Below are 24785 nucleotides of genomic sequence, written 5' to 3'. Positions count from 1 at the left end.
AAAATTATTTATATTTTTAACCATTGGACATTTTACCTGTGTTTTGAACAATATTGAAATGAAAAATTGCTTGGGTCTAAAATTAAATCGGCGTCCATGAAAATTGGTCCGTTAAAGCGAATCAGATCCGTTTTACAGCCGTGTCAGGTATCATTTTTTAATATCTCAAAAGAAGTGTTTTATTATTCAATTATCTTCTATACAAATAAGTTCAACTGAATCGACACCCTTACGAAAATCCCAAATATTTATTGAACTATGATGCTCGAGCCAGACTTGTACCAGTTTATGCCAAACGAATATGGAAAATTAAATTTTTTATGACATTGTCTGAGTGAAATATTGCTGCGGTGAATTCAAAATATTATCATATTGAAAATATCCAAAAAAAGCGAGCATGTAAGATCCGAATCCAGATCCTAAAACCCAAAGCATTTGAGATCCGAAACTACGCATTTGTGATCCCCATCTAAAAGTCAATCTCGAAAACCATCCGATCATAAGATCCAAATCTAAACGCCTTTTCAAGGTTTAGGGTTACTTTTTAAGAGGTATAATACTTATGAGAATCTAACTAAAAACTTTCATCAACATGATTCAAGCATGTAAATATAAATATGAAGTGACAGAGACATTCTTGTGCAGTGGTCTGATACAACGGGATCCACAAAGTAGATGCAAGAGAAAATGTTAAATGGATCTGGATCCAAAGTTCGAACCTGTTGGTCCCATTCCCACACATAACGATTATGGGCACGTAAGAGTAAACCCTTTCAGGGAGAAATGAAAGAGAGACGACGAAGGGAAGGAAGAGGAAGAAGAAGGCCGAGCAGCAGCAGCAGTAGAGCGAATCCACCGTTCCCTTCTTCCTTAAATTTTACTTCTTTGCGGTCTCGGTCATCTGGAGATCGAGATCTTTAGAGTTATAAGGTTCCATTTCTGGAAGAATTTAGCTTCGGAAGATTGAGAGTGGCCTCAGATCTGGACTCTACGTGTTCTAAATTGGGGTTAAGCGAGGGGTAGATAGGGCGGAATATTGTTCGGAATTGGGGTCCTCCTGATCGGTGCCCATGGCGTGCATCAAAGGCGCCTCGCGATCGGCATCGGCGGCGTTCTCGCCGGTTTCGTCTCACCTGGCAGCGGGGACGATGGCGGGAGCTGTTGATCTGTCGTTTAGCTCGTCGGCTAGCTTGGAGATTTTCAATTTGGACTTCAATTCGGATGAGTGGGAGCTTCCTGTGGTCGGGGAGTGCCCCAGCAGCGAGCGCTTCAATCGATTGTCGTGGGGGAAGCCTGGATCCGGCAGCGAAGAGTACTCTCTGGGGTTGATCGCAGGAGGGCTTGTCGACGGGAGCATCAACGTCTGGAACCCACAAAAATTAATAGGGTTATTATTTATCCTGGAATTTTATAGTTCATTCATTTCATTTTTTACACGGCAGCCATGGATTTGAACTTATCATTTATTGGTTTTTGGCATTTGAGACTCTAACTATGGTGGTGCCCGATTCTTCATCATTCTGTGGTATAGTTTCTTTCTCATTTAGGCTGATGGAATTAATTAGGTTTGGCACTCATGTCATGTATTATTCTTGGCAAGTTTGACCTCTCTAATAATAGGCTTTCCTTGCTAGTAGGGTAGTTCCCAACTTCTGATTGTGCTTCAGTTTCTATTAGGATGAGACACTCCGTGTTGATATCCAACTCTTGTGTTGAGCTTCACTTTTTTTTTTTGGGTGTTGTGTGGGTGGGTGCGTTGGGGGGGGGTGTGGTTGGATTTGGTGTTGGTTTGCAATTATTGGGGATTTAGCTTCTCGCTTATCCACGAACTGTCATTTTATTATTGTCTTGATCTGTTCTACAGTTCAACGGATTCTGAAGGCTCTCTGGTTGCACGCCTCCAGAAGCACACGGGACCAGTGAGTTTTAACTTTGAAACAATTTAACGTGCGAACGATGATTTTTCAATAGGCAAACATGGAGCCGAGGTCATGTTGCTTGTATTGCAGGTACGTGGCTTGGAATTCAATGTGAGCTCACCCAACCTTCTTGCTTCTGGTGCGGAGGATGGAGAACTTTGCATTTGGGATGTTTCAAATCCCGCAGAGCCTTCACACTTTCCTTCTCTTAAGGTATGATTCTCCCTTTTTTTTCTGATTAAAATGACTGCTTCATATATTTCCTGCCCTTGTAGTTTGAATGTCTGGTAAGTTGTAATACCTTAATTGTCATCTCCTTTAGTTTTTCATGCCAAAAGAATGTAAGTTGACTTTCCTTTCCTATTTGTATGATTGCAAGTCCTATTTTGGTGTTTGAATTTGAAAGCAGTGGGAGTGTTTGTCATGTTTATTCTTCTCAGTTCCTTCATTTGGGCAACCCATCTGCTGCGCTGTCAAGTGATACAAGCAAGTTAAATCTTCACCAGTGGTGATAATTCAAACGCCTATTTATGTTACCACATTACGTTGTTGCAGGTGCTGAGAAATTTTAAAGAATCTTGAGTTATATGCAAATATGTGTGTCTCTGTGCATGCGTATGGTTAGCTTTAATGGAGTGTTTGGTGAATGTTTCCTTTGAGGGTTGTCATGGCCATGACAATTGATGGTCTGAGCATGTTGGAACTTCTGGATGTGAACATCAGAATTTCTTTTGTGCCTTGGTTGTAGAGAATGGTATTTGGATTTTATATTGCTCCCACTCATTGAATTTGATACTTGTCCCTATGTCTTTCACAATGTCTTGGCACTTCTGATTATTTATGTACATTGACAGAGAACTTGATAGGAGTGGATATTTGTTCAAAAAATTTGACAATGTGATTCCTATTATTTGTCTAGGGTGTTGGATCTGGTGCACAAGGTGAAATTTCATTTCTGTCATGGAACCATAAAGTGCAACACATATTGGCTTCCACTTCATATAATGGAACTACTGGTAAACAAATATTTAAGGTTATAACATTATGTGGTTAGACGTCCCGACTTTGTAGGCCAACTCATGCACCTTTATCTTCTTTACAATTGTATAGTTGTTTGGGATCTGAAGAGACAGAAGCCAGTGATAAGGTAAGCTGTTCTGACATATGAGATTAGGTGGCTATTTTCTACATATGAGCTGTGGTTTTTTAAATTCTAATGTATCCCCAAACATGTGAAACAGCTTTTCAGATTCAATTAGAAGGCGATGTTCTGTTTTGCAGTGGAATCCTGATATCGCTACTCAGCTGATTGTTGCTTCTGATGATGATAGATCTCCATCCTTGAGGGTGAAATGCCTTCATATATCTAACTTGTTAATATTTTTTTTCCTAGTTTTGTAACATTTAAGGTTTGCTTCTTGTGAAACTCCTTTCAGGTTTGGGACATGAGAAACACAATATCACCAATGAAGGAATTTGTGGGGCACTCTAAAGGTTTTCTTCCTCTCTTTTCTTTCCCTAAACTATTACAAGTTCTCTAGTGCCTTGTGCTGCAACCATGTCTTGTGACTACATAGTTAGCAAATCAGTGGATATGACTCAGACTGGCTGGCTACTGAATTATGGGTTAACGAGTTGATTTAGCAGCCATAAATTTTTATATTGTATTTTTCTAGTATTTTTACTACAAAATGATAATGAAATGGAAGTGTTTAACACATTTAGAAAATAACAAATATCAAGTATGTACAATCAAATAATTACATAGTTATAGTTGATGAACACAAATACAAAATAATAATGACTAGTAAACGTTATTCTCTAGATTAGTTTATTTTTAATAAATAACCATCATTTATTTCCTAGTGATATTGAGTAATAGTTAAAATATATGTGCTGAATGCAGCAATATAGAATCAGGTGGTACTGAGCTGATTCAACTGATTCAGACGATCTAGAATTGAGTCCTCTAAAATTCGATTGCATTTACGTATATTACTTGTGACCGAGTCCCTTGGCAATCCGAGTTGATTTGTCCGGTTTGTCAACCATGGTGCATAATGCATTGTATTAATTACAAAATCAATTTCGTCATTTGTTTTAGTTGTTTTGACAGCATAGCTTGGTGTTTGATCAGTTCTCAAGCATATTTTTTCTCTTCTCTTTGTGAAAATTTATACTTACAAACCTATGTAATTTTTTTGTGCAAAATTTCATTTGACTCTTACCCTTTGGCTTCTGTCTAAGTTAACCAAATTACTCGACTTGTAAGTCGGGTCAATGCAATTATGCTCTCCTTCCGTTCACCAACTTATGTAAAAACTTGCAAAGGCAAAACCACTTTCTGTTGCTTCTTAAAAAATTGATAAATGGATGAAAGGGAAAGTAGTCTATAGGTAGAAATGGATTCATGTATACAATATGTCGGGAAGCTCTTCTTGCATCAATTGACCCCAAGTTGATGTTTTCTTAATTGAAGGTCTAAAAGCTCCACATTCAACTCTTGAGTGTGTGTAAAGTTGAATCTGAAGCTAAGTAACATGAACTCTTCAAAAAAAGGTTGCCACACCTGTGTCATGCCTGTTGTGGTTTGGCTGTAGTGTGGGTGCAAAACAAATTCCTTTCTTTTCCATTGAACCATTGATAACATCATAGTTTGTTAAATTACTATTTTTATTACTTGCAAACAATTTTGTTGCTAGTTTTTTGCCGACAGGGCAAAAGGGGTTTGTTATGTACACTAATGCATTAGGAATAAGTTATGGAGCAGCGCATATGTAGGGAGACAAAATATAGCATATGCCTCTAGACAACTAAAACCATATGAGAAAAACTGTCTCACTCACGAAATGAAGTTGAAAGTTGTGGTGCTTGCCCTAAAAAAGGTATTACCTTTATGGTGTGGAAGTTGAGATATTTTCTGATCATAAGTTTCTTAAGTATTTATTATCTCGAAAGGAATTGAATGTAAGATAGAGGAGATGGCTCTAGTATCTAGACTAAAGGATTATAACTTCAAGATAAAGTACCATTTGAGAATTGCTAATGTAGTGGCAGATGCACGTTGTAGCACCCCATCAAAAGTTTAGTCCCATATTGAAAATTGTGAGATATCTTTAAGGACATACAAAGGGAGCTGTTAAGTGATCGATTGTTAGTTTCTAGCCTTTTTAGAGTTGGAACTGAAACTGCTAGGAGGGGGTTGGGATCCGTCAAACTAGGAGCCAGAGCCCAGTGTGGGAGTGGGTTGGGACATTATATTTGGTATCAGAGTGAATTCATCTATTTATACAAATATATATATAAATATATATGTATATCCTCATCGGACCCATACCCATTTTGGGGGAAATGCCGCACTCGCATCTGCACTCCGACCCTATATGACATAGGCCTGAAGAGCTTGAGTTAGGAACTTAGGAGAAAAAATAAAATCTTTGCAGGTTTTTGTTACTTTGTTTTGTATTATGCTATATTATGGAGGTGTACCATATGATACACCCTACACGTTACCACTGCTCCTTGAAGGTAAATTCATTATGATACAGAAAGTATTATGGCATAGGGTATGATATGTATAGGGTTGTTCCTATCAACCAATTGTCTTGAGAACATCTGCTAAAGGACACCATGAAATATCAATCAATAAAAAAATGAGTGTCTGTGGTATGAATGATACAGATCATTGAGTGCCATTTGTTTTAATGATATGGTGTCTCCTCTAATTCATTATCTGGGAGTTTTAGGGGTCAGTGTTGGTGTTTGCCCCTAAAACCTGGCAATAAAGCCTGTGGTATGCACTATTGACTTGCCCCATGTCCATCTCTATTCATCAAGAGAAGCCATGTCCACAAGTCAGTCATCCACCAATGTTTGTTCTCTAAGGATTCCCTTTGGATATGAAATATTTTTTCAAGTGTTCCAGCGCTCACTCAATTTTGTTTGATATGAGAGAAAAACACCTTTTATGAAAAGGTGCTAGACTTTGAGTTAAGAGTCCGAGCCCCAACTCTTTAGACCATACTCAAACAAAACTGTAACTATGAAAGGATAGACTTGTACTGGAAGATGCAGTGCAATGGAATGCCCCATGACTGTCTCATTTTCTCTATCTTTATTCTTTGGACTGCCACCCTCACTTGAGAAATGTCTTAAGTCTTAACTGTTCATTTGGTAACCTCACTTGCTCCATTTTTTTGACTGGTTACTAAATCTCCCTTTCTTTCTTTTGAAAGGTTGCCTAGAGCTCCCATCAAGTTGGATCTTACACTAAACAACTTGAGCAAAATGCCTAAGAGCTGTTATTGTTGTGCCTAACACTGTGATACAATCTGTAATACCCGACACGTAGAGGCATTGGTTATGGAATATGGAGGCAGTCAATAGGTAAGCAAGCTGCATTATTAATAATACAGTTGTCAAAGGGTAATGGTAAGGCAACAAGAGTGGACCTATAAAGAGAGCTGGAGCAAGTTGGGGTCACGTGAGAGTTGGACATGATGAAGGCATGACACTTTCTTGTATTAGTGCAACATACTCCTATATTGGTTTGTACTTTAATTATAGTGTATAATGTCCTCTTGGTTATTGAAATGTTGAAGAGGTGGCATCTAGTACTAATTTTTGACACTTACATGAAGGTATAAAAAGGTGAAGGTTAGGGTTTTGAGTCACAGTTGCTTTTGTCTGACCATCTAGGTGAATGGGCCCTTGAAAGTTCAATTTTCTGAAACCTAAACAACTACTATGGGATTGTAGTTTCCTATTTGATATGACAAAGTTGATGATCCTCCTTTGACACTTTGGTGGCTCTTTTTCTGAAACGAGCATTTTAGTGTTCGATGGTTGTTACTTTTTTCAAAAGAAGCTTTATTAGGGGAAAAGTTTTTCACTTGGTTGCTCGAGATTCAATGCTTTTAGAAGGTGACTTGACTTATTTAGCATCTTTGGTTGGGATTATGGAGGCGCCATCTGGCAGCAAGAAAGTTAGGTTAAACTTCACATTAGCCTGTCATATGTCTCAAAGCTGCTCTTACAAGGGTGTTTAACTATTGTTTGCAAGACAGGAGGTGGCCATGGGTATGCCAATGATGAAGACAGCTCCAAGTGTAGGAACTCCATGTTTATTTTTTGCTCCGATTTGGTCTTGGTCCAATTTTACCAGCATATATATGTGTGTGTGTGTGAGAGAGAGAGAGAGAGAGAGAGAGAAAGAGAGAGAGAGAGAGAGTGTGTGTGTGTCTGTGTGCATTTATAGTGACTTAGTTATTAATACTTTGGTTGTATAGGCCTAAGCAGGTATATGCAATGTCTGATTATGACTTATATATATATATATATATATGTAGCTTTGAAGTGTGAACCTATGTCTGCAAGCAGCAGGTAGGTGCACCTATATCTACATCCATGTGGGATAAACCTATCTTTAGTTCTTATGTTTCTTCTTTTGCCTTTTAAACAATAGGATATTGAATATCTGTTATTTTTTTCTGTATATCATGTAGAACACTATCAAGATGGAGATTGTCTTTACATTTCTATGTCTTTGCTTTCACATTCCTTCATTTCCTTTTTTGTTCACCTGCATTTTTGCATATTCCTTTATGTTTGTTTTTCCAAGCACATAATATATTTGAGTGCATTTTTTTTTTATCTTTTTAGCATGCCTATGGTAAACAAATATATTTGTTTATCTTTTTAGCATGCCTATGGTAAACAAATATATTTGTTCTTTATCCGTTATTTGGTATGAATTAGTCATCTTTATCAATTTATTTTTCCTTTTTATCTTAAGTTGGTTGATTGTGTGTTTCTGCAGGTGTCATTGCAATGTCATGGTGTCCTAAGGATAGTGCCTTTTTACTTACATGTGCAAAAGATAATCGAACATTGTGCTGGGACACAGTTACTGGAGAGGTTATTTCATAATTTAGATTCATTATATGAGAACAGGGAGTCAGAAAAAATACAGTTGTGTCTGACTTCTCATATTTCTCCATTTTCTCTTTCTGAAAACTGAAAAATATTTGTCCCATGTGCAGATAGTTTGTGAACTGCCTGCAAGCACGAACTGGAACTTTGATATTCACTGGTACCCAAAGATTCCTGGAGTCATATCAGCATCTTCATTTGATGGGAAAATTGGTATTTACAATATTGAGGTAAAGCAATCTATGTTTGTCTTGTTAGTTCTTCCAGGTGCTGCCTTTGGAGTTTGAACTTACTAGATTTGTAAAGCGCCATGGATATGGTAAGTGTCCAAACATGGCAAATTTCTTATGAGAATGTGTATGTAACGCTCCAATGTCATACACAACTGAACACAAAAGGGAATTAGATATAGAGTATTTTCTTTTTTTGTGGCGGAAGCAGAACAATCACACTCTACGTAGTTGGCGTAGGCCCGATTTGTCTATTGTGTATAAATAACTTGCTTGCGTAATTAGCACATGGCACGATCTGTCCTAGCAGTTAATGTTGCTAATGAAAAACACCTATTAATAAAAAAACATTACTTTATAGTTTATATATATGTTGGAGAGCCACGACTCTGAAGTCTTAGTCTCAAACACCATAAAGCTGTACACATTTGTACAAATAAAAGTACATAGGAGAAATGTATGTGATATTGTCTCATTGCTTTCTAGAAATCCCCCATCTCTTCAGTTGCTCGATCAACGAGCTTCATCCATGACATAGTGAGAACCTAATGAAGGCAGATAGTCATAGCATCAACACATTTACTGAGTACTATGAAAATCATCACAAGATCTCCTATCATTTGAGTGTAAAATTTATGTATTGTATTGATTGTTAAAATAATAATGAGTGAGTATCATCACTGTAGGCAAGCTCACTCTAACACTGGTGATAATACTTGAATCGTAGTTCAAATGATCACTAAGTTTGGTTTGTCGATTTCTTCGACATTCCAGCGAAGCAAATTCAATTTGAGTCGTAGTATGATCAGTGATCACATTAGTAATAATAGCATGATTTTCAATAATACATACACACACCGCTTGAGTAAGATTAAATGACGCCACCTATTTCGTTGGCGTATTTAGGGTGGCCCAAGCACTGAGTCACTGGAATATTGGTACAGTTTGGGGTAACCACTGCCATGACTCCACATTCGTTGAGGTCAATTGTATTACTGCAGTAATTGTGTCCCACTTTCGCTACCTTAAGATGGGGATACTCTTCTAAGTAGCTCAGGGAAGGAGCACTTTTTCAATCCCAGCATTCAGGGAAGGTTCTGCTCACGGGTCCCTGGATCCCTACGCCACCTGGCCCTTTTTATGTTTTGCAGTTGGGTTCGACTCTTTATAGTCACAACATGTGCCGATCTCAGGCTTTTCATTTCCAGTATACTGGGCCGCTCTCGGACTTTCCCTTATACCATCGACCCAGAAATATAAAACCGGCCCTAGGTCGTCTCCCACATCAAAATGATAACTCAGGCCATGAGCAAACATTACATAAAGTCTATGTCACATGGGTGCGGGTACGGCGGTACGGGTTCGGATACGACAATTTTGAAAATTATGGGTACGCGGGTACGCAAATTTTATATTCTCAAAAATGATCAAATGAAAAAAAAACATTAATAGTCTTATATTCTACAGAAAATCGCAAAATTAATGAAAAATGGGAGGAAAATATAGAATTTTATTGGAAGGAAAATATGAAAAAGGAAAAATAAAAAATTAGAGAAAAATTAAGTTTGAAATATAATTTTAAAAGTTTTAAAACTCAGCAGCATCTCGTCTACTGATCAGCCTGATCTGTTTTTCACGATTCCGATCTGTCGGAATCGTGAAGAATAGCTACAGAGTGCAGCTTAAAAGAAGTAGTTAAAATCTCTACAATTAAAAATCTAAGATTTTACATATCACCGAAAAAATTATAATAACTTTCATATAGCTGATATTTTAGCAAAGTCCCTGCTCCAGGTGATTACAATGTGTGAGAGGAAGGATTCAGCAAAGTTTCGTTGCTGACTGACACTTTCTCTCGCTGCTCTCTCTTTCTCCTCCTCTCCCTCTTCTCTCTTTTTTTCCTCTTCTCTCTTTCTCCTCTTCTCTCTTTTTCTCCTCTCCTCCCTCTTTCTCTTCTTCTCTCCTCCCTCTTTCTCTTCTTCTCTCCTCCCTCTTTTTCCGCTCATCTCTTTCTCTTCTCTCTCTTCCTCTTCTCCCTCTCGTTGCATTCCAATGGGGGTGGCAACCCCTATTTATAGCCAAAGTTTATTATTTTTATATTATTTACTATATCATACTTTATATAATCTATCTTGAGGAGGTTTAGAAAAGTGATAATATATTTTGAGGAGGTTTGTTCACTTAATCAGATTTAAATGATTAGTTTCAGTTTCAGTTTCAGTTTCAGTTTGGCTTAGTTTCTAATCATAGCTTAAGAGCTCTATATGTCATTAATTATTGTTTAAGCTCTTAAATTGTCATTAGCTAAGCTTAATCACGATTGTTATAATTTAATCTCGACTAGCCAATCACTAATCTACCACTGGTCATGACTGAAAATTACAAGTTTGCCGCTGACCAAATGACCACAATACCCTGGTCTGTCTGGTTCTTGGACTATTTTGGACTCCTAGTTTGAATGCGAATCCATCTTCCGTCTAGTTTGAGACACGAGCAATATTAGGTTGTATACTTTTTATATGTATTATTAGCTTCAAATTCTGATGTAGTGTCTTAGCAATATACACACAGAAACACAGTAGAGTTCAGTAACTTTTAGGGCTAAAACTGTAATTCATAAATTGTTTCTGATGCCAAGAAGCTGTATGTTACAGTGTATCAGAAATTCATGGAAGTGGAGGCATGGTAAACATCCAGAAATTGGAAGTGTGACTGATTAATCTAGAGATTTGTGCATGAATGCAGATGTCTTCATGTTATTATGAATTTTATAGTTTGCCTCAATAGTTCATAACAACAGTATCGTTCATGGGTGCTTTATTTTTAAAAATTCTTAAAACATAGTTGAATTGTCCTACATATTAACTCAGTACATTTCTAATTGTGTCATTTATTTCTTCAATGATTTATGTATCTGTCAGAAAGTTTTTAAGTACTATGTATCTCTTCTAACTTATTAAAATAATACAGGCTTGCAGCCGTTTATCATCTGTGGAAAATGATTTTGGTGGTGCATTATCAACATCAGGGGCATCAGGTACCTTTTTTAGTAAAAAGTTGGAGGAGTGTGCACATTTATGTGTGTGAGTTTTATGTTATATATGTCTGCATGTTTGTTTGGAGACATGCAAGCACTTGCATGCATTTGACCTTCCTTGCATCTCGAATTATTTTTGTGTTTGGGTAGTATTGGGGCTGAGAAATGATTAGCCTAATGTCAACAAACTCAGTTTTAAGTTTTAACATTTAGGTTGTTTATTTCATGCAGACGGAAGTTTCTGTTTAGCATTGTAATATTACTCCTTTTCCTACCTACGTTGTTAAAAGCATAGGGTGGAGCCTAGGCAATGAGTAGCACCTAGGGCTTACACGTGCTTTAAGTGGTAAAAAATGTTGTACAAACAAATGAAATGCAATACTGAATGTTATTATATATAGTTAATATCTAGTTACATATAGTCACAGATTGTTAAAATTATTTGGAATAATTTAAATAAATACAGAACAGCTACATTAAATCTCTCTCTCACACACACTCATGTATATGTATGTATGTATGTATGTATCTTTTATATGTAGCATAGGTAGGCTTAGGCGCATAGGGAACTAGTGAAATGCATTAATGCAATACTGATTGTTTTAATTAGCAACAAAACTGAAATATTTCTCAATGGAAAACGTGTAACTATAATAGTTGTAAGTTGTAACCATAAAACAATAAAATTGCATGATACAAAATTACAAACACATTAAACATTTTATGACATGATAATATACATAATTGAAAGTTCTAAATGCCAAATTTAATGAAGCTGAATGACTAATGCTTACAAGTTTTATAAAACAAGAAAAGCTTATAAACTGAAAAGTCTTCCAGAGGTCAATAAGGTTCGTAAAACATTCCTCTCTTCTTTTTGTTTTTTAATGAATTTGGACTCCTCCAGTGAATTCTGGATGTTTAAGATTGCATTTGCTACCAAACTTGTGTTTTTGGGTTTGAGTTTGGTAGCATTGCACATGGTCACAAAAATGTGCACAAACATGCACACATAAATCCAATGTTGACCGTGTCTGTCTTGTCAAATGGCAACGGTTCCATATACAAACAATGTTGACCATGTCTGACAGGTGGGCCGTGTCTATGTGATGCTGGCACTTTCAGTACCCATGTGGGTCATTTTTCATGTAGACACAGAGTTTCCCATGTAAATGAGCTATGATGTCTCATGCTACTTAGGTTGGATATTTTTTTAGTTTAAGAATTGTTGTGTCTAATCTTAATGATGAATCGGTTCTGTATTTTAGGATTCTGTTGATATTTCATGTAGTGTATAAGTTTCTTGTCCTTTCCAGGTATTATTTAGGAAATTAAGTTGCGAGAGCAGCAAAACTATATGTTCCTGTTTCTTTCTTCATTTTAGAGCTTCAAAGCGGCGTGTCAGTGCCCCTTCCAGATATTATTTAGAAAATTAAGTTATGGGAGCAGTTAAACTGATAATTTATGTTCCTGTTTTTTAGTTCATTTGAGAGCTCCCAAGTGGTTGAAACGTCCAGTTGGGGTTGGTTTTGGCTTTGGTGGAAAGCTTGCTTCATTCCGTCCTAGTTCTGGACCAGCAGGTGCTCCTGGAAATTCAGAGGTGAAATGAGTTATTTGTTTTTCAGCTTGCTTTCCTCATTATCATGATCATTATGGCACTATGACAGGTTCTCTATCTGAGTGTGATTAGTAATTTGTAATTTATGCATTAGAAGAGTTCTATCATAGCCCAAGTGATTAATGTTGCTTCTCTACCTTGAACTGCCTCCCTTGTTAATTTTATGTTGCATTTGCAATTTTGCTTGTTGCTTCATATGTTCAATTCTTGTGCAGGTTTATGTACATAATTTGGTGACAGAAACTAGTTTAGTGGACCGCTCAACTGAATTTGAAGCGGCGATTAGAAATGGGGATAAGGCTGCAGTGAGGAACCTTTGCCAGATTAAGTCTCAAGAGACCCAGTATGTCTTAAGCTGCAAATGTTGCTTTAGATCTTAATTGGTTGTTGTCCTTTGTCTGAGGTGGACAAAGTTCATATGTTTGTTCATATGTTGCTCTGAGCAGGTCAGAAGATGAGAGGGAAACATGGGGCTTCCTTAAGGTGATGTTTGACATTGAAGGTGCAGCCAGGACAGAGCTACGCACGTATCTGGGTTTTCCTGCTGCTGAAAACATGAATGTGAATGATGATCTTAGCCAGGAAATGGAGAACTCTCTTTCTTTAGATGAAAAAATAACTGATAAATTAGGGGCGGATGCTTCTTTCCTGGGGATACAAGAAACAGACAATGGAGAAGACTTCTTTAACAATCTTGAAAGCCCAAAAGCAGCGCCAGCTTCTCTCTCGGAAGATGTGGTTGTTGAAAATGCAGCTATTCCTAATGGTGAAGAAGTGCATCAGGAATCAGAAGGATTGGGTGGAAGCCCAGGATCATCCATTGATGAAGTTATTCAGCATGCTTTAATCGTTGGTGACTATAAGGGTGCTATCTCTCATTGCCTCTCTGCAAACAGAATGGCAGATGCCCTAGTTATTGCTCATTGGGGTGGTATGTGGGAGAGCACTCGGGATCAATACCTGAAAAGAAGTCATTCCTCTTATCTAAAGGTCTCATCTATCTCGTTAACTTTTTTTTTAACACAGCAGCAAATTAAAGTGGATTGTCTTTGATCAGAGATGGATATTGCAGTATTTTTATGAAAATTTATGTGTTTATTGCTTTATTTTCAAGTACGATGTTTATGTGAATTTCACATGCGGTGAAGTGATTTCTGCATTATTTAATCTTACTAGGAGCTTGAATTTTGATCTTACACCTTCTCAGTGAAGAAAACTTTATGATGTTTGCATTGCAGTCCTTTGTTTTTCCGTTCTGAGCACATAGTTGCACATTTTTCTTTCGTAGTTATTAAAAAGGTCAATGATGCGAAAAGAGAGAGAAAAATAAAGTGTAATTGACTGTCTTATAATGCAGACATTCTCATCACCTCTTTTCCTGAGCACAAATACTCAACTATCATAACTTGCATACCTTAGCTTTCGTTTTCCCATCACTCCAGAACATGTCATAGTGACAGTATTTTATAAATCTTTCACATACTTCTTTTACTCAGACCCGAAGGAGTTGGCATATAGGTTATTGGAGTGGACTGCTTGCTGGCAGTTACTTTCTGATTTTTATGGGTGCCATCTCCCTGTGGTATCCATTAAATCTACAAAGCAGTATAGGCCCTACCATGTAAGCATTAGGTTTGAGGTTGCAGGGGTATCTCCTTGTCAGTTTCACCATGTTTAATGTTTATGCATCATGTGTCTTAGTATCACTAGATTCTCTACTTTGAGAAGTGGTGGATCTTCAGATCAGTAACTTCATCAGAGTATCTTTCTGTGCAGGTTATATCTGCTTTAGTGGGAAATGATCTCGTGAACCTTGTCAACACCAGGCCTCTGAGTTCCTGGAGGGAAACACTTGCCCTTCTTTGTACGGTATGCCATTTTGTCTTTCCGATTCTCATGGGGTTGAATAATCAAATCAAATTACATGATCCTCTAGTTAGAAATTTTTACTTAATTTTTTGAAACAATATCTAGTCTGTTAGCATATTAAGGTGTTGTGACCTTCTACTAGATATTTTTTTATTCTGTCTGGCAAATGGAAGCAGTTAGAACTTAAATACAACTTCTGCACTTACTTACAAACATACAACTTATGAATCTTACACACAAAATGTTTCTAAAATTCAGAACAATAACAGCAACCTGCATGAGTAACATACAAAAACAAGAACGCTAATACTCAAACCACATTAATCATAAAATCACAAAGCATGGATATTTTCTGCATGAATATTCATCACAGTGCAGCACATTCAAACCAAAAGCAGCAGTGTAGCACATTCAGAATGTATGAATAACTTGCTGTTTCAAAAGCAGCACATTAAGAGGAAATAACAACAGTATAAAGGGGAGAAAAACAATAGGGAGGACATGACCTTTGGGCTACAACAGGTAATGCCAGTAAAAAAACAGCTGAGATAATAAGAAACAGTAAATTCAGGTTCCAAACAAAAGCAGGAACCGGAAATAGATGTCCATCACCTCCCATTGCCAGTTGACTGAAATTGAATGGGAAAAAAGTTGAATAAAAAACCAAATTTGTAAAACCTAGAGAGAAAAAACCTACCTCTCTGCCGGCATCCATTAGTGCCCATTGCCAGACACCTACCATCTCTGTTCTCCACATCTTCGATGGTCAACTGGATGGAATACTTAATGCAGGCGTCAGGGGAATTTTGGCATCAAACACTCTAGATGCGCATTGGCCGAACACCTAAAATGTTTTAGGTTTTGGATTGGGTCTGTCCAATACCTGATCCAATATGTAGTGCTGTGTGTTACAGTATCCGCAACTAAGTTTTGGTGTACTGATGCAAGTACGGGGACCTTCTCCCCATGTCCATGTTGCATTAGAAAACAAGGCATAAACAATTAGAATATAGATGTTTTTTAATGCTTGTTTAAGCACGGAAAACTGTAAAAATATGGACAATATGTTGCTTCATACTATTAACCCACATTTTCGTCTCTTGTATTGACTAGTCTTATGCGTTTATTTATGTTCATTAGTTGAGCTTTGTGGTCCATTTGCATGTTTTAGGCTTATCTTGCAGACCATCTTGGAAGCCAAAAAAACTATATTTTTATATTCTTTTGAAACTTATCTTGTTCAGTATGCACAAGGAGATGAGTGGACTACTCTGTGTGACAACCTTGCTTCGAGACTAATGATAGCAGGAAACACATTACCTGCTACATTGTGCTATATTTGTGCTGGAAATATTGATAAAACAGTGGACATTTGGTCAAGAAGTATAAGATGTGATCATGATGGAAGGAGCTATGTCGATCGTCTTCAGGTGATACCTTATTGCTAAAAGTTTAAGTCATGAGAATGTAGTTCAGGCTATGTGTCACTAATTTCATGTACTGTGTATAGGATCTGATGGAAAAGACAATTGTCCTTGCTTTGGCAACTGAACATAAGCAATTCAGTTCCTCCTTGTCAAAGCTGTTGGAGAACTATGCTGAACTTCTTGCTAGTCAAGGACTTCTAACTACAGCAATGGAGTATCTAAAACTGTTGGGAACTGGCAATTCCTCCCATGAGCTGGAAATTCTCCGAGATCGTATTGCTTTCTCTGCAGAAGGTGATAACATATCTGGTTTCTGGCTTATATCCACCATTTTACATTAAGTGCACCTCCATGTGATTGCAAATGCTATTCAGATTTATTTTGTTGGTGTCAGATGTTCCCTGTTATCATCATCTTGATAATTCTTATGGATGTCGTAAGTCTGGTGTCTTTATGGTCTTCACTATTTCATTGGTCAATGTGCAAGGTTGTGCTTAGGCTTGAGACCCTCTTAAATCTGAATGTTCATGAAATGGAATTTTGTTAAAAAATTTTTTTTATTTATGCTCGCTCACTGTAGTTAGTGCATTGCAGTTGTACAGCCTATACAATGGCAGTTGTTCATTTTGCAAGAACCTATGCAAATTTAATGTATTTATTTGTTTCGGTGCAATCTATGATGTTTATTATAATTCAGCTTTTTGTGTATCTGTGTCTTTGCATGTGCGTGTCATCTGTAGGGTTCATTGTCATCCTCTCAAACTTTTTGTGTGCATATGCCTGTATGTAGACATGTATATTGGAAGTTTGGAGCCATTTGAAGTTTGCTATCTGGTTAGTATTTCACATCCAAGTTGTTTGACCCAATTCATTTGGTGTGGATGTGTTCCGCGTGATCCAAAACCTATTAAGTCAACTCATGGTTTTTGACCAGGAACATGTTTTTCAAACTACAAATTTGATGCATTTTAAGGCACTAACTTCTGAATTACAAAGACCTTGATGCATATTAGGTTCTAGCAATTCAAAAGTTGATTCCATAAATCCCTATAGTTTACATGTGTCAGGTTGGAATCGTTGGATATACAAAGAAGAAAAAGGAGAAGAGAAAAGAGGAAAAATTTCTACTAGATTGTATTTAGAAACTACAGAACTACTGTAGCAACACACAAATGAGTGGAGAGAGTGAGAGGGGGCAAGAGAGAGAGAGAGAGAGAGAGAGAGGGGGGGGCGGAGAGACTCAGAGAGAGAGAGAGAGAGAGTGCTTTTTTTACTTTGTGTCTAATCTTGACAATATCTCAAGATGTTAGTTAACTAGGCTTAACTCTTCAAAATCTCCAAGTATGAAAACAAAGAAAACAAATTTTACTGTGGTGCACTTGATGGATAATTAATATATAAGACACTTAAGGGTGTGATATATGTGGCAACAAGTGTCCAATGAATGAATGAAGTATCGAAGAGTGCTGGTGTCTGGCAATGTTGGACATTGACTCCTACACTTTCTTGAAGTCTTGGTAACATTGCCTTATTCGTATTGACTCAATTTGTATTTTTCTTTATTCACATCACTTACTTATCATGGTTAATTGCATATTATGATGCTTTTGCTCTACTTTGCAAAAAATCTTCTAAGGTTTCCATATTTTTAGAAAAGTGACCTCTTTCTCCTTTTTTTATCCTTCTGTTTCTTGTTTAAAGTTTTTAGCTACTTTAGGAGTTTTGGGAATGTGGATCCCCCAACTTTATCCCAATGGGAATATGCCAGCCACCTAACTTGTCAGAAGTGGAAGTAGGATACAAGTCGTTTGAGACCATAAAAAGACTTATAAAGGGTCCAAGTTGATTAGTCACTGATCTGATAGCAAAAGTCGGTTGACAATTGACTCAACAGACTACTTGGACCTGTCGGTTTACTAGATATTTTAAATACTAAGCTAACAATGTACCTCTACTACAATCTACTGTAATTCTATCTGCTTTTTGCAATAAGCCATGTGCACTTGTGCATGATTGATTTTTGTTACATAGATTGCTTGATTATGATCTATATGTAGATATTTATGAACTACCTAATTTTCATGGATCTTCTATCCTAAAAAATATCATACTTTTCATCAAGAAACATGGTTGAAACTTCAATTGACTATCCTAAGCAAATGGACCATAATAAACTTCCATAGTGTTAGATAGGGAAAATTCTTTGGAGATTCATAAATCTCAGCATTTTTCTGTTGTCATGATCCTCTCTCTCTCTCTCTCTCTCTCGCTATATATATATATATATATATATATATATATATATATATATATATATATATATATATATATATATATATATATATATATATATATATATATATAGGAGAGTTCAATGCTGCCATGCACCGGATGTTGCCAGACAGTCAATCTTTAACAGCACAGTGTTGGCTACACCTTGAAAACTCTCTGTATCTCTCTATCATGAGGAGAGTGGTAAAGGGAGTTCCCTGGTTGTCTGGATTCAAGTTGTTAGGTTTGACTTCCGTAATTATGGGAACTCAACTTTGATAGCCCATATGTAAATATAAGTAAATGTGTGTGTGCATACTATGTTACTGTTGTGTCTGTGTGATGAGCATTTTCTTCATCATATATTTTCCATAAAAGCTGGAAAGTTTTGTCTTGTCAAATTCCTTTTATGCAATAAAATCTTTGTTCTCATTCCTGGTTGGTCTAGTCAGCTGCAGTTACTGCTCATCATGCTGATGTCTTCTTATAATGCTTTTTGTTTGATTATATTGTTATTTTCTGGTGACCCAGCTTAGTTAATTGCAAGAATTTGTCTAGATAACAATCTGATTAATTGCACATGAATCTTATGGTTCTAAATCTGTCTATCTTCCATGCATCTCTTGAGGACAAAAAATTTTATGGTTTTAAATTTTTAATGTTTAGTTATCTTGTAATAGTCTTCAACAAGATCCATGTTTCATACTCAATGAAAATTCTGTCTTCTATTATGCTTGTTGATGTTTTAGAAAAGGAGGGATTAAAGGCTTCACATTTGGATAGCATGCATCCCCAACAAACATCGGCATATGGATCTGAGCAATCAGACTTCAACAGGATTGATAATTCTCAGCAGTACTATCAGGTAGCATTTCTGCTGCTGGTATTTCAAAAGTTTGTTCGAGTTATATGCAGGCGTTTTTTAGTATGGGGAATGTCTTTAAGCCTCCTGCCCAACATCTTTAATTTTCAGACCTTGTTGGCCTTATTTCTTCTCATGTAGGAGCACACACAACAACAAGCACGTGGTTTACCTGGCAGTCCTTATGGAGAAGGTTATCAGCAGCCTTTTGCTGCCTCATATGGAGCAAATTATCAGCCAGTTGATCCTAGGCAGCAGTTCCAAGATTATGTGAACCAGCCATACCAAACAGCAGCAACACCTTCCCAGATGTTTGTCCCACAACCGGTTCAGCAAGTTCCACAGGTATGTCTCTGTAATGTATTCTTAGGCTTCATTTGTCCTTTGTCTTCTTCTGACAGTGATCTTGATTTTGTCTGCTTTTTCCTTTCTTTTCTTTCTTTTGCTCTGTTGAATTGCATTATCATTTATAGTCCTTTAGATGCATCCTTCTATTCTCACTAGGGATCTGATGTGTCATCTATGGGCATTACCAAACAGAACTAATTATACCCTTACAATCAAGTATTCATATATAGAAGGCATGAAAATGAATCCTAACTTTTTCCTGACTGGAAGAAGACACTAACTGATATTCGACTGATTATCTGTTTTAGAATGAGAATTGGACATATTTTGTGAAGTTTTTATGGCTGTTTATAGCATTGAGAATTCAAAGTGGTTATTGTGGTTGTTGGATAGATGTCATTACTTACAGGCTTACAGCTTGCATGTTTAATTCATGGTGGTCTAGTCTTTTTAGAGTGGATGATGGGGATCTGATCAAATATCTACTGAAATCTGATTCCATCTTCAAACCTGATTAAGTGAAATTGAGTCTGATTCAGTTAAACGTGTTTTAACTTTTTACAAAACCCAGCTTAGTGAGCTTGGGTTGGATGTCCGCTCCAACACCCACACTGGAACTGTTGACAACCCTAAACCTTACATATGTTTTTGTCATTTGACATCTTCAGTTGAGTGCTACATCTATTTTGTATTTTACCACATTGATTTGATTCTATATTTGAAATGCATCTTTTGGTTTATGGTTATTTATGCTTGCTGGTGTTGTTTGTTACATTTTTGTTCTCTAGAAAGAAGTTTGTTTGGTTATTTATGCTTGCTGGTGTTGTTTGCTCACTCCCATGTTTTCATTGTTTTGATGTAGCAGTTCACCCCAGCTATGCCATCAGCACCCCCGATCAGACAATTTTCTCCTACTCCCCCACCTGCACTGAAAAATGTAGAGCAGTATCAACAATCTTCGTTGGCTGCCCATCTTTATCCTGTGGGTATTTCTGTTTTGTTGATGTCCAAATCTTCATTCAGTAATTGTTCTTTCTTTTACTAACAAGAATATTTTTGCTGCACTGTCTTGCTGGTAATCCTGTTGCTGACACCTTACTCCTTCAGGGAAATGCTACTACTCCCTTATTCCAACCTGCAATGCCGACTTCCATTTCTCATGTAGCAAACACATCTCAACCAACTCCTTTCTTGCCAAATAAAATGCCGAGTCAAATTGCATCAGCTCCTAAGGGCTTTATGCCAGTAACAAGCCCAGGATTTGTTCAGCAACCTGCCCAGCCATCAACACCAGCCCAAGTAGCAGAGCCACAATCATCTGGTATTCCCCCACCATCAGGACAAGGTGCACCACCTACGGTGGAGACAGTTGATACTTCAAAAGTATCTGGTAAGTTTTTGTATGCTAGCTCAACTGTTTAAATCATTACATTTCATGGACGCTTAGGATACCATGTCCTTCGTCATCATGATGTGACTTCTTGTACAACAGACCATTTCAGACACAAGAGTAAACATTGTGGCTGTTAAGTTTAATCTGTTTTATTTTATGATCGTCTTTTTTTTCTTTTTTTTTTGCATCCACATGCACCCGCTGTTGTCTTTTGGGATTGTTGTCGCTTGCATCACATGTTATTGTCACTTGGTCTGATGAATTAGATATTTGTGTGACACTGCACTTGAGATTTGAATTGATATGTATTTCTTCAACAAAATTACATGCGCACACACCTCTTATATATGTGCGTGTGAAACAAGTAAAACCAGTCCCATTTTGGGACTGGTTTTGTAGGGCTCTTTCCCTTCCCAGGATCGGCCAATCCTTGTGTGGAAGGGTCGTTGTGAAAATGAAAAATGAGAAAAAAGAAGGGTGGAAAGGGAGAAAAAGGGGGTCGAAAAGCCAGTCTCATATGCCCATAATATATATATATATATATATATATATACTAGGTTAATATGAAAACTATGTGCATTGGTCATGGTACATCCAATCAACTTAGTTGATGATCCAAAAGGTGTTGCATGTGCTTTGGAAAAGGTGGATAGTGCTATTATTTGGCTTTGAAAATTAATTTTACATGTAACACCTAAGTCACATGGATACTGGTGGTATGTGTTCGGGTCCTGGGTATGGCGATGTGTGCGGGCACAGTGCCCAGCAATTTTACAAAATGCGGGTATGGGGTTATTGGAGAGTATTTGTGTGTGTATAGACATATTTGAGAAATTTATAGTTTTGTAACTTTTGTTGCATTGATTTGCAAGTTTTAAATGCTTAAGCTTGTGTTCTTAATATGAATAAATTCTATAGGACTTGAATAGAGATTTTAACAAAAGTTAAAACAATAAAAATGACAATGTTTTAAAAGGGGATGTTGGAGGCCCGTCTCCCTCTCTCTTTGTCCTGATGGAAGCACCCTCCCAATCACCTGGTTCTCTCTCCTTTTTACTCTCTCTGAAAGCCCTCCCTCCTCTCTGTAAGGGTGGAGGGTTTCAGTTGGCTCTTCTCTCTCTCGTTTTTTCTCACACAAAACCCTTGCATGGGAGGATTTTTTGTTTGTTCTCTCTCTCTCTCTCTCTGTCCCTCCCCTGAGAAGGTTTTCAGTTATTGATGCCTTTTCAGCTTTGACAAAAAAGAACTTAAGAAAAATTAAAAAATCACGACTTTCCTTGCTGCCAGCCAATGACCGTCATTACATTGCTGGCCATTACTAGTTGAGGTTGGTGAAGGGCTGTGGAAGCATGCAAAGTTCAATGGGTATTAAGTTTTTAAAAAGGGTTAAGCATTTTGGATTGAGTCTGACCCAAACCCGATCCAAAACATGCCAGGATGTGACTCCATGCCTGCATCGCAGTGTTGGCATAGTAACACAAGTATTGGGACCTTATCCCTGTATCCATGTGATGTAGAGTAACCTTGTGTACCATTAATCAAGTTGATAAGATGGCTGATAGAGCAAACAGACCTCGTACTTATTTATTCTAAGCATTGCATAAAGCTATATTGTGTGTGAGTGATGATCATAAGCTGACAAATTATATTTAATGCATCAGATACTCCGTATTATACCATAACTTTTTTTGTCTTCCTGTTTCAGCTGAACTGAGACCAGTCATTGGGGCACTGACTAAACTCTATGAAGATACATCCAAAGCACTAGGGGCTCCAAATGCAGTTGCAGCAAGAAAACGTGAGATTGATGATAACTCTAAGAGAATTGGGGCTTTATTTGCTAAACTGAACTCTGCAGATATCTCACCTAATGCTGCCTCCAAGCTTGTTCAGTTGTGTCAAGCTTTGGACAAAGGGGATATCTCTGGTGCTCTCCATATTCAGGTATGTATTGCTGTATGACCTGGTCTAGTTTACAATGATTAATTGCCACATTCTGCTTCATTTCATTCTTTGAGGTCCACAAAGGTATATAGTATTCTGTAGCTTATGTCATCTCCAGAACCATTCTCTAATTGTGCACCATGATGTTCTGGAATGCGATTGACCTTGTTAGCAGATACATTACATGGTATTTGTCCATAAGAATGTCCAGATGCAAGGCATATACCAATTGCCTTAAGGTTAGTCTGGGAGGCCTGATAAAATTGTGACCCAACGTGATGGTACTTACATGTTCTTCAGTAAGGTTCCTGTTTCGTTTCAAAAGGATTGCGTTGTGAATCTTGTGATTATTCATGTTAAAGAAAATTTTGCTAGTATTCCCATCTTTTGGTTATTATTTTTTTAAGATTCATGCCGATGTTATGAAAATTGTCCTGGATATAGTTGATTTGAAACAAATTGGTGGCAATTCGTTTAGCTTCAGTGGCTTATACAGGGGTGACGTGTGTCCTTTATTATTATCTTTTAAGTATTTTTATCTTTTTATGTTTTATAATAATGGTAGTAATAACTAACAATAATAATAATAACTTTGTCTGATTCACAATCAGCTGATTGTGGAAGGGACCAATTCACCAAGTTGGCAACCTGGCCGATTTTGATTCATATTCCAATTTTTCTGATACCGGGTTAATGCCGAATCCGGCTACGGATTTCATTCAGTCAAAGAAAAGTGGGCCTGAAGCCCTGAGGCTTTTTCACACGAGAGTTGATCTTCTTTTGGTTATGAAAAATGAATATGATTCTTGCATCTCAGAGACTTGGATTGCCTTTATTTTGATTCATTCCTCTCAGAATCTTGTTCCAAAGATTTTTCTGTTAGGAAAAGTACCAAATTTTAGAGATGAGTCTGGTCACTGTCAGAAGCCTTTATTTCGGCATCTTTAGGGGAGAGGACACTACTACCCTCTCATTGGATGGTAAAACCCTGGAGGTCCCACTATTCCCTGTGAGCACACCCAGCTTCAACCTTGTTTTTTGCTGACATTCATCGATTATTGTTGCTGTATGAGCAATCGGCAATGTACTTTAGCCTTTTTTTACTATATAGTGTTTGCTTGAATCTTCTGCCAGACTCTCTTCAAACTAGTCCTTGTTTCTCGCAAGTTTTGGTTGGTCTGGTCAGTTACACTGCATAATTGTTGCTCGAATGCCAGTTTCCAGTGACAGCTTCATTTTGTTTTTCTTATAGGTCCTTCTGACGACGAGTGATTGGGATGAGTGCAATTTCTGGCTTTCTTCACTCAAGCGAATGATAAAGATGAAGCAAAATGTGAGATGAAGAAAGCAACTTAAGCATCTGACGGCTTTTCTGTGATTGCCCATGCCAAAAAAGAGTTGCAACGGACCTTATGATCGTGGACTCAGTCTCATTTCATCATTCATCTATGGAAACAATTTGTCCACATGGTAGTGCCAATTTTTCAGTCGTTTCATTTTGATGAAACATTGAGCACAGTGCCCTTCGATGCTTCTTTTTTCAGTTGGTGGGTGTACAAGCTAGGGCATTGTTGTGAGTTATACAAACAAACAAACAGTTTATGGTTCCAGCAATTTTTGTGTCCTTTATTGATTCCATTGTTCTACTTTTGGTAATTTTGGATGTAAATTTGTTGAAGATGTGAATTTTAGATTTTATATATACCATGTTATCAGCCTTCCCATTTTGCTCTCAAATGTTATTTTTCGTTCCGTAATAACTTTACCTAAATTGGAATGTTAAACCAATTTTAGACTTGCCATGAAGTGGGAACATACCTTTGGATCTCGGTCTACTGGATGATATCAGGTATTCGCCGCCAACAGAATGTAAATAACCTTTTGGACAAAAAGATTGATTTAAGACATTATGTTTCAAAAGCTTATTTTCTAAAAA

The 24785-nt window shown here is 37.2% G+C and overlaps 1 protein-coding gene across 2 annotated transcripts; it reads left to right on the top strand.

Annotated features, from left to right (window-relative positions):
- The first annotated feature begins 765 nt into the window (after positions 1–765).
- Positions 766–24573, top strand: LOC116267520 (protein transport protein SEC31 homolog B-like). Of its 2 annotated transcripts, none has more exons than XM_031649279.2 (22): positions 766–1387; positions 1865–1919; positions 2010–2132; positions 2839–2935; positions 3030–3066; positions 3161–3266; positions 3356–3413; positions 7738–7835; positions 7961–8080; positions 11051–11117; positions 12599–12717; positions 12951–13078; positions 13182–13725; positions 14512–14604; positions 15849–16034; positions 16115–16325; positions 19052–19167; positions 19306–19509; positions 20375–20494; positions 20620–20902; positions 22611–22849; positions 24102–24573. In XM_031649279.2, the coding sequence occupies exons 1-22, from the start codon at positions 1071–1073 to the stop codon at positions 24189–24191; spliced, it is 3411 nt and encodes a 1136-aa protein (XP_031505139.1). In that variant the 5' UTR covers positions 766–1070; the 3' UTR covers positions 24192–24573. The 2 variants fall into 2 exon arrangements, with proteins under 2 accessions (XP_031505139.1, XP_031505140.1); XM_031649280.2 differs by having other exon boundaries at positions 767–1387; positions 20378–20494.
- The last annotated feature ends 212 nt before the right edge of the window (positions 24574–24785 follow it).

The sequence above is a fragment of the Nymphaea colorata genome, chromosome 14 (genome assembly GCF_008831285.2).
Source record: "Nymphaea colorata isolate Beijing-Zhang1983 chromosome 14, ASM883128v2, whole genome shotgun sequence".
Taxonomy (NCBI): Eukaryota; Viridiplantae; Streptophyta; class Magnoliopsida; order Nymphaeales; family Nymphaeaceae; genus Nymphaea; species Nymphaea colorata.
This window is presented reverse-complemented; position numbering and strand designations above follow the sequence as displayed.

Coding starts and splice junctions, on each gene's coding strand:
- LOC116267520 (XM_031649279.2), top strand. CDS start 1,071: ATGGCGTGCATCAAAGGCGCCTCGCGATCGGCATCGGCGGCGTTCTCG. Junction 7,836..7,960: donor GGGACACAGTTACTGGAGAG/GTTATTTCATAA, acceptor TCCCATGTGCAG/ATAGTTTGTGAACTGCCTGC. Junction 16,326..19,051: donor TATTGCTTTCTCTGCAGAAG/GTGATAACATAT, acceptor TTGATGTTTTAG/AAAAGGAGGGATTAAAGGCT.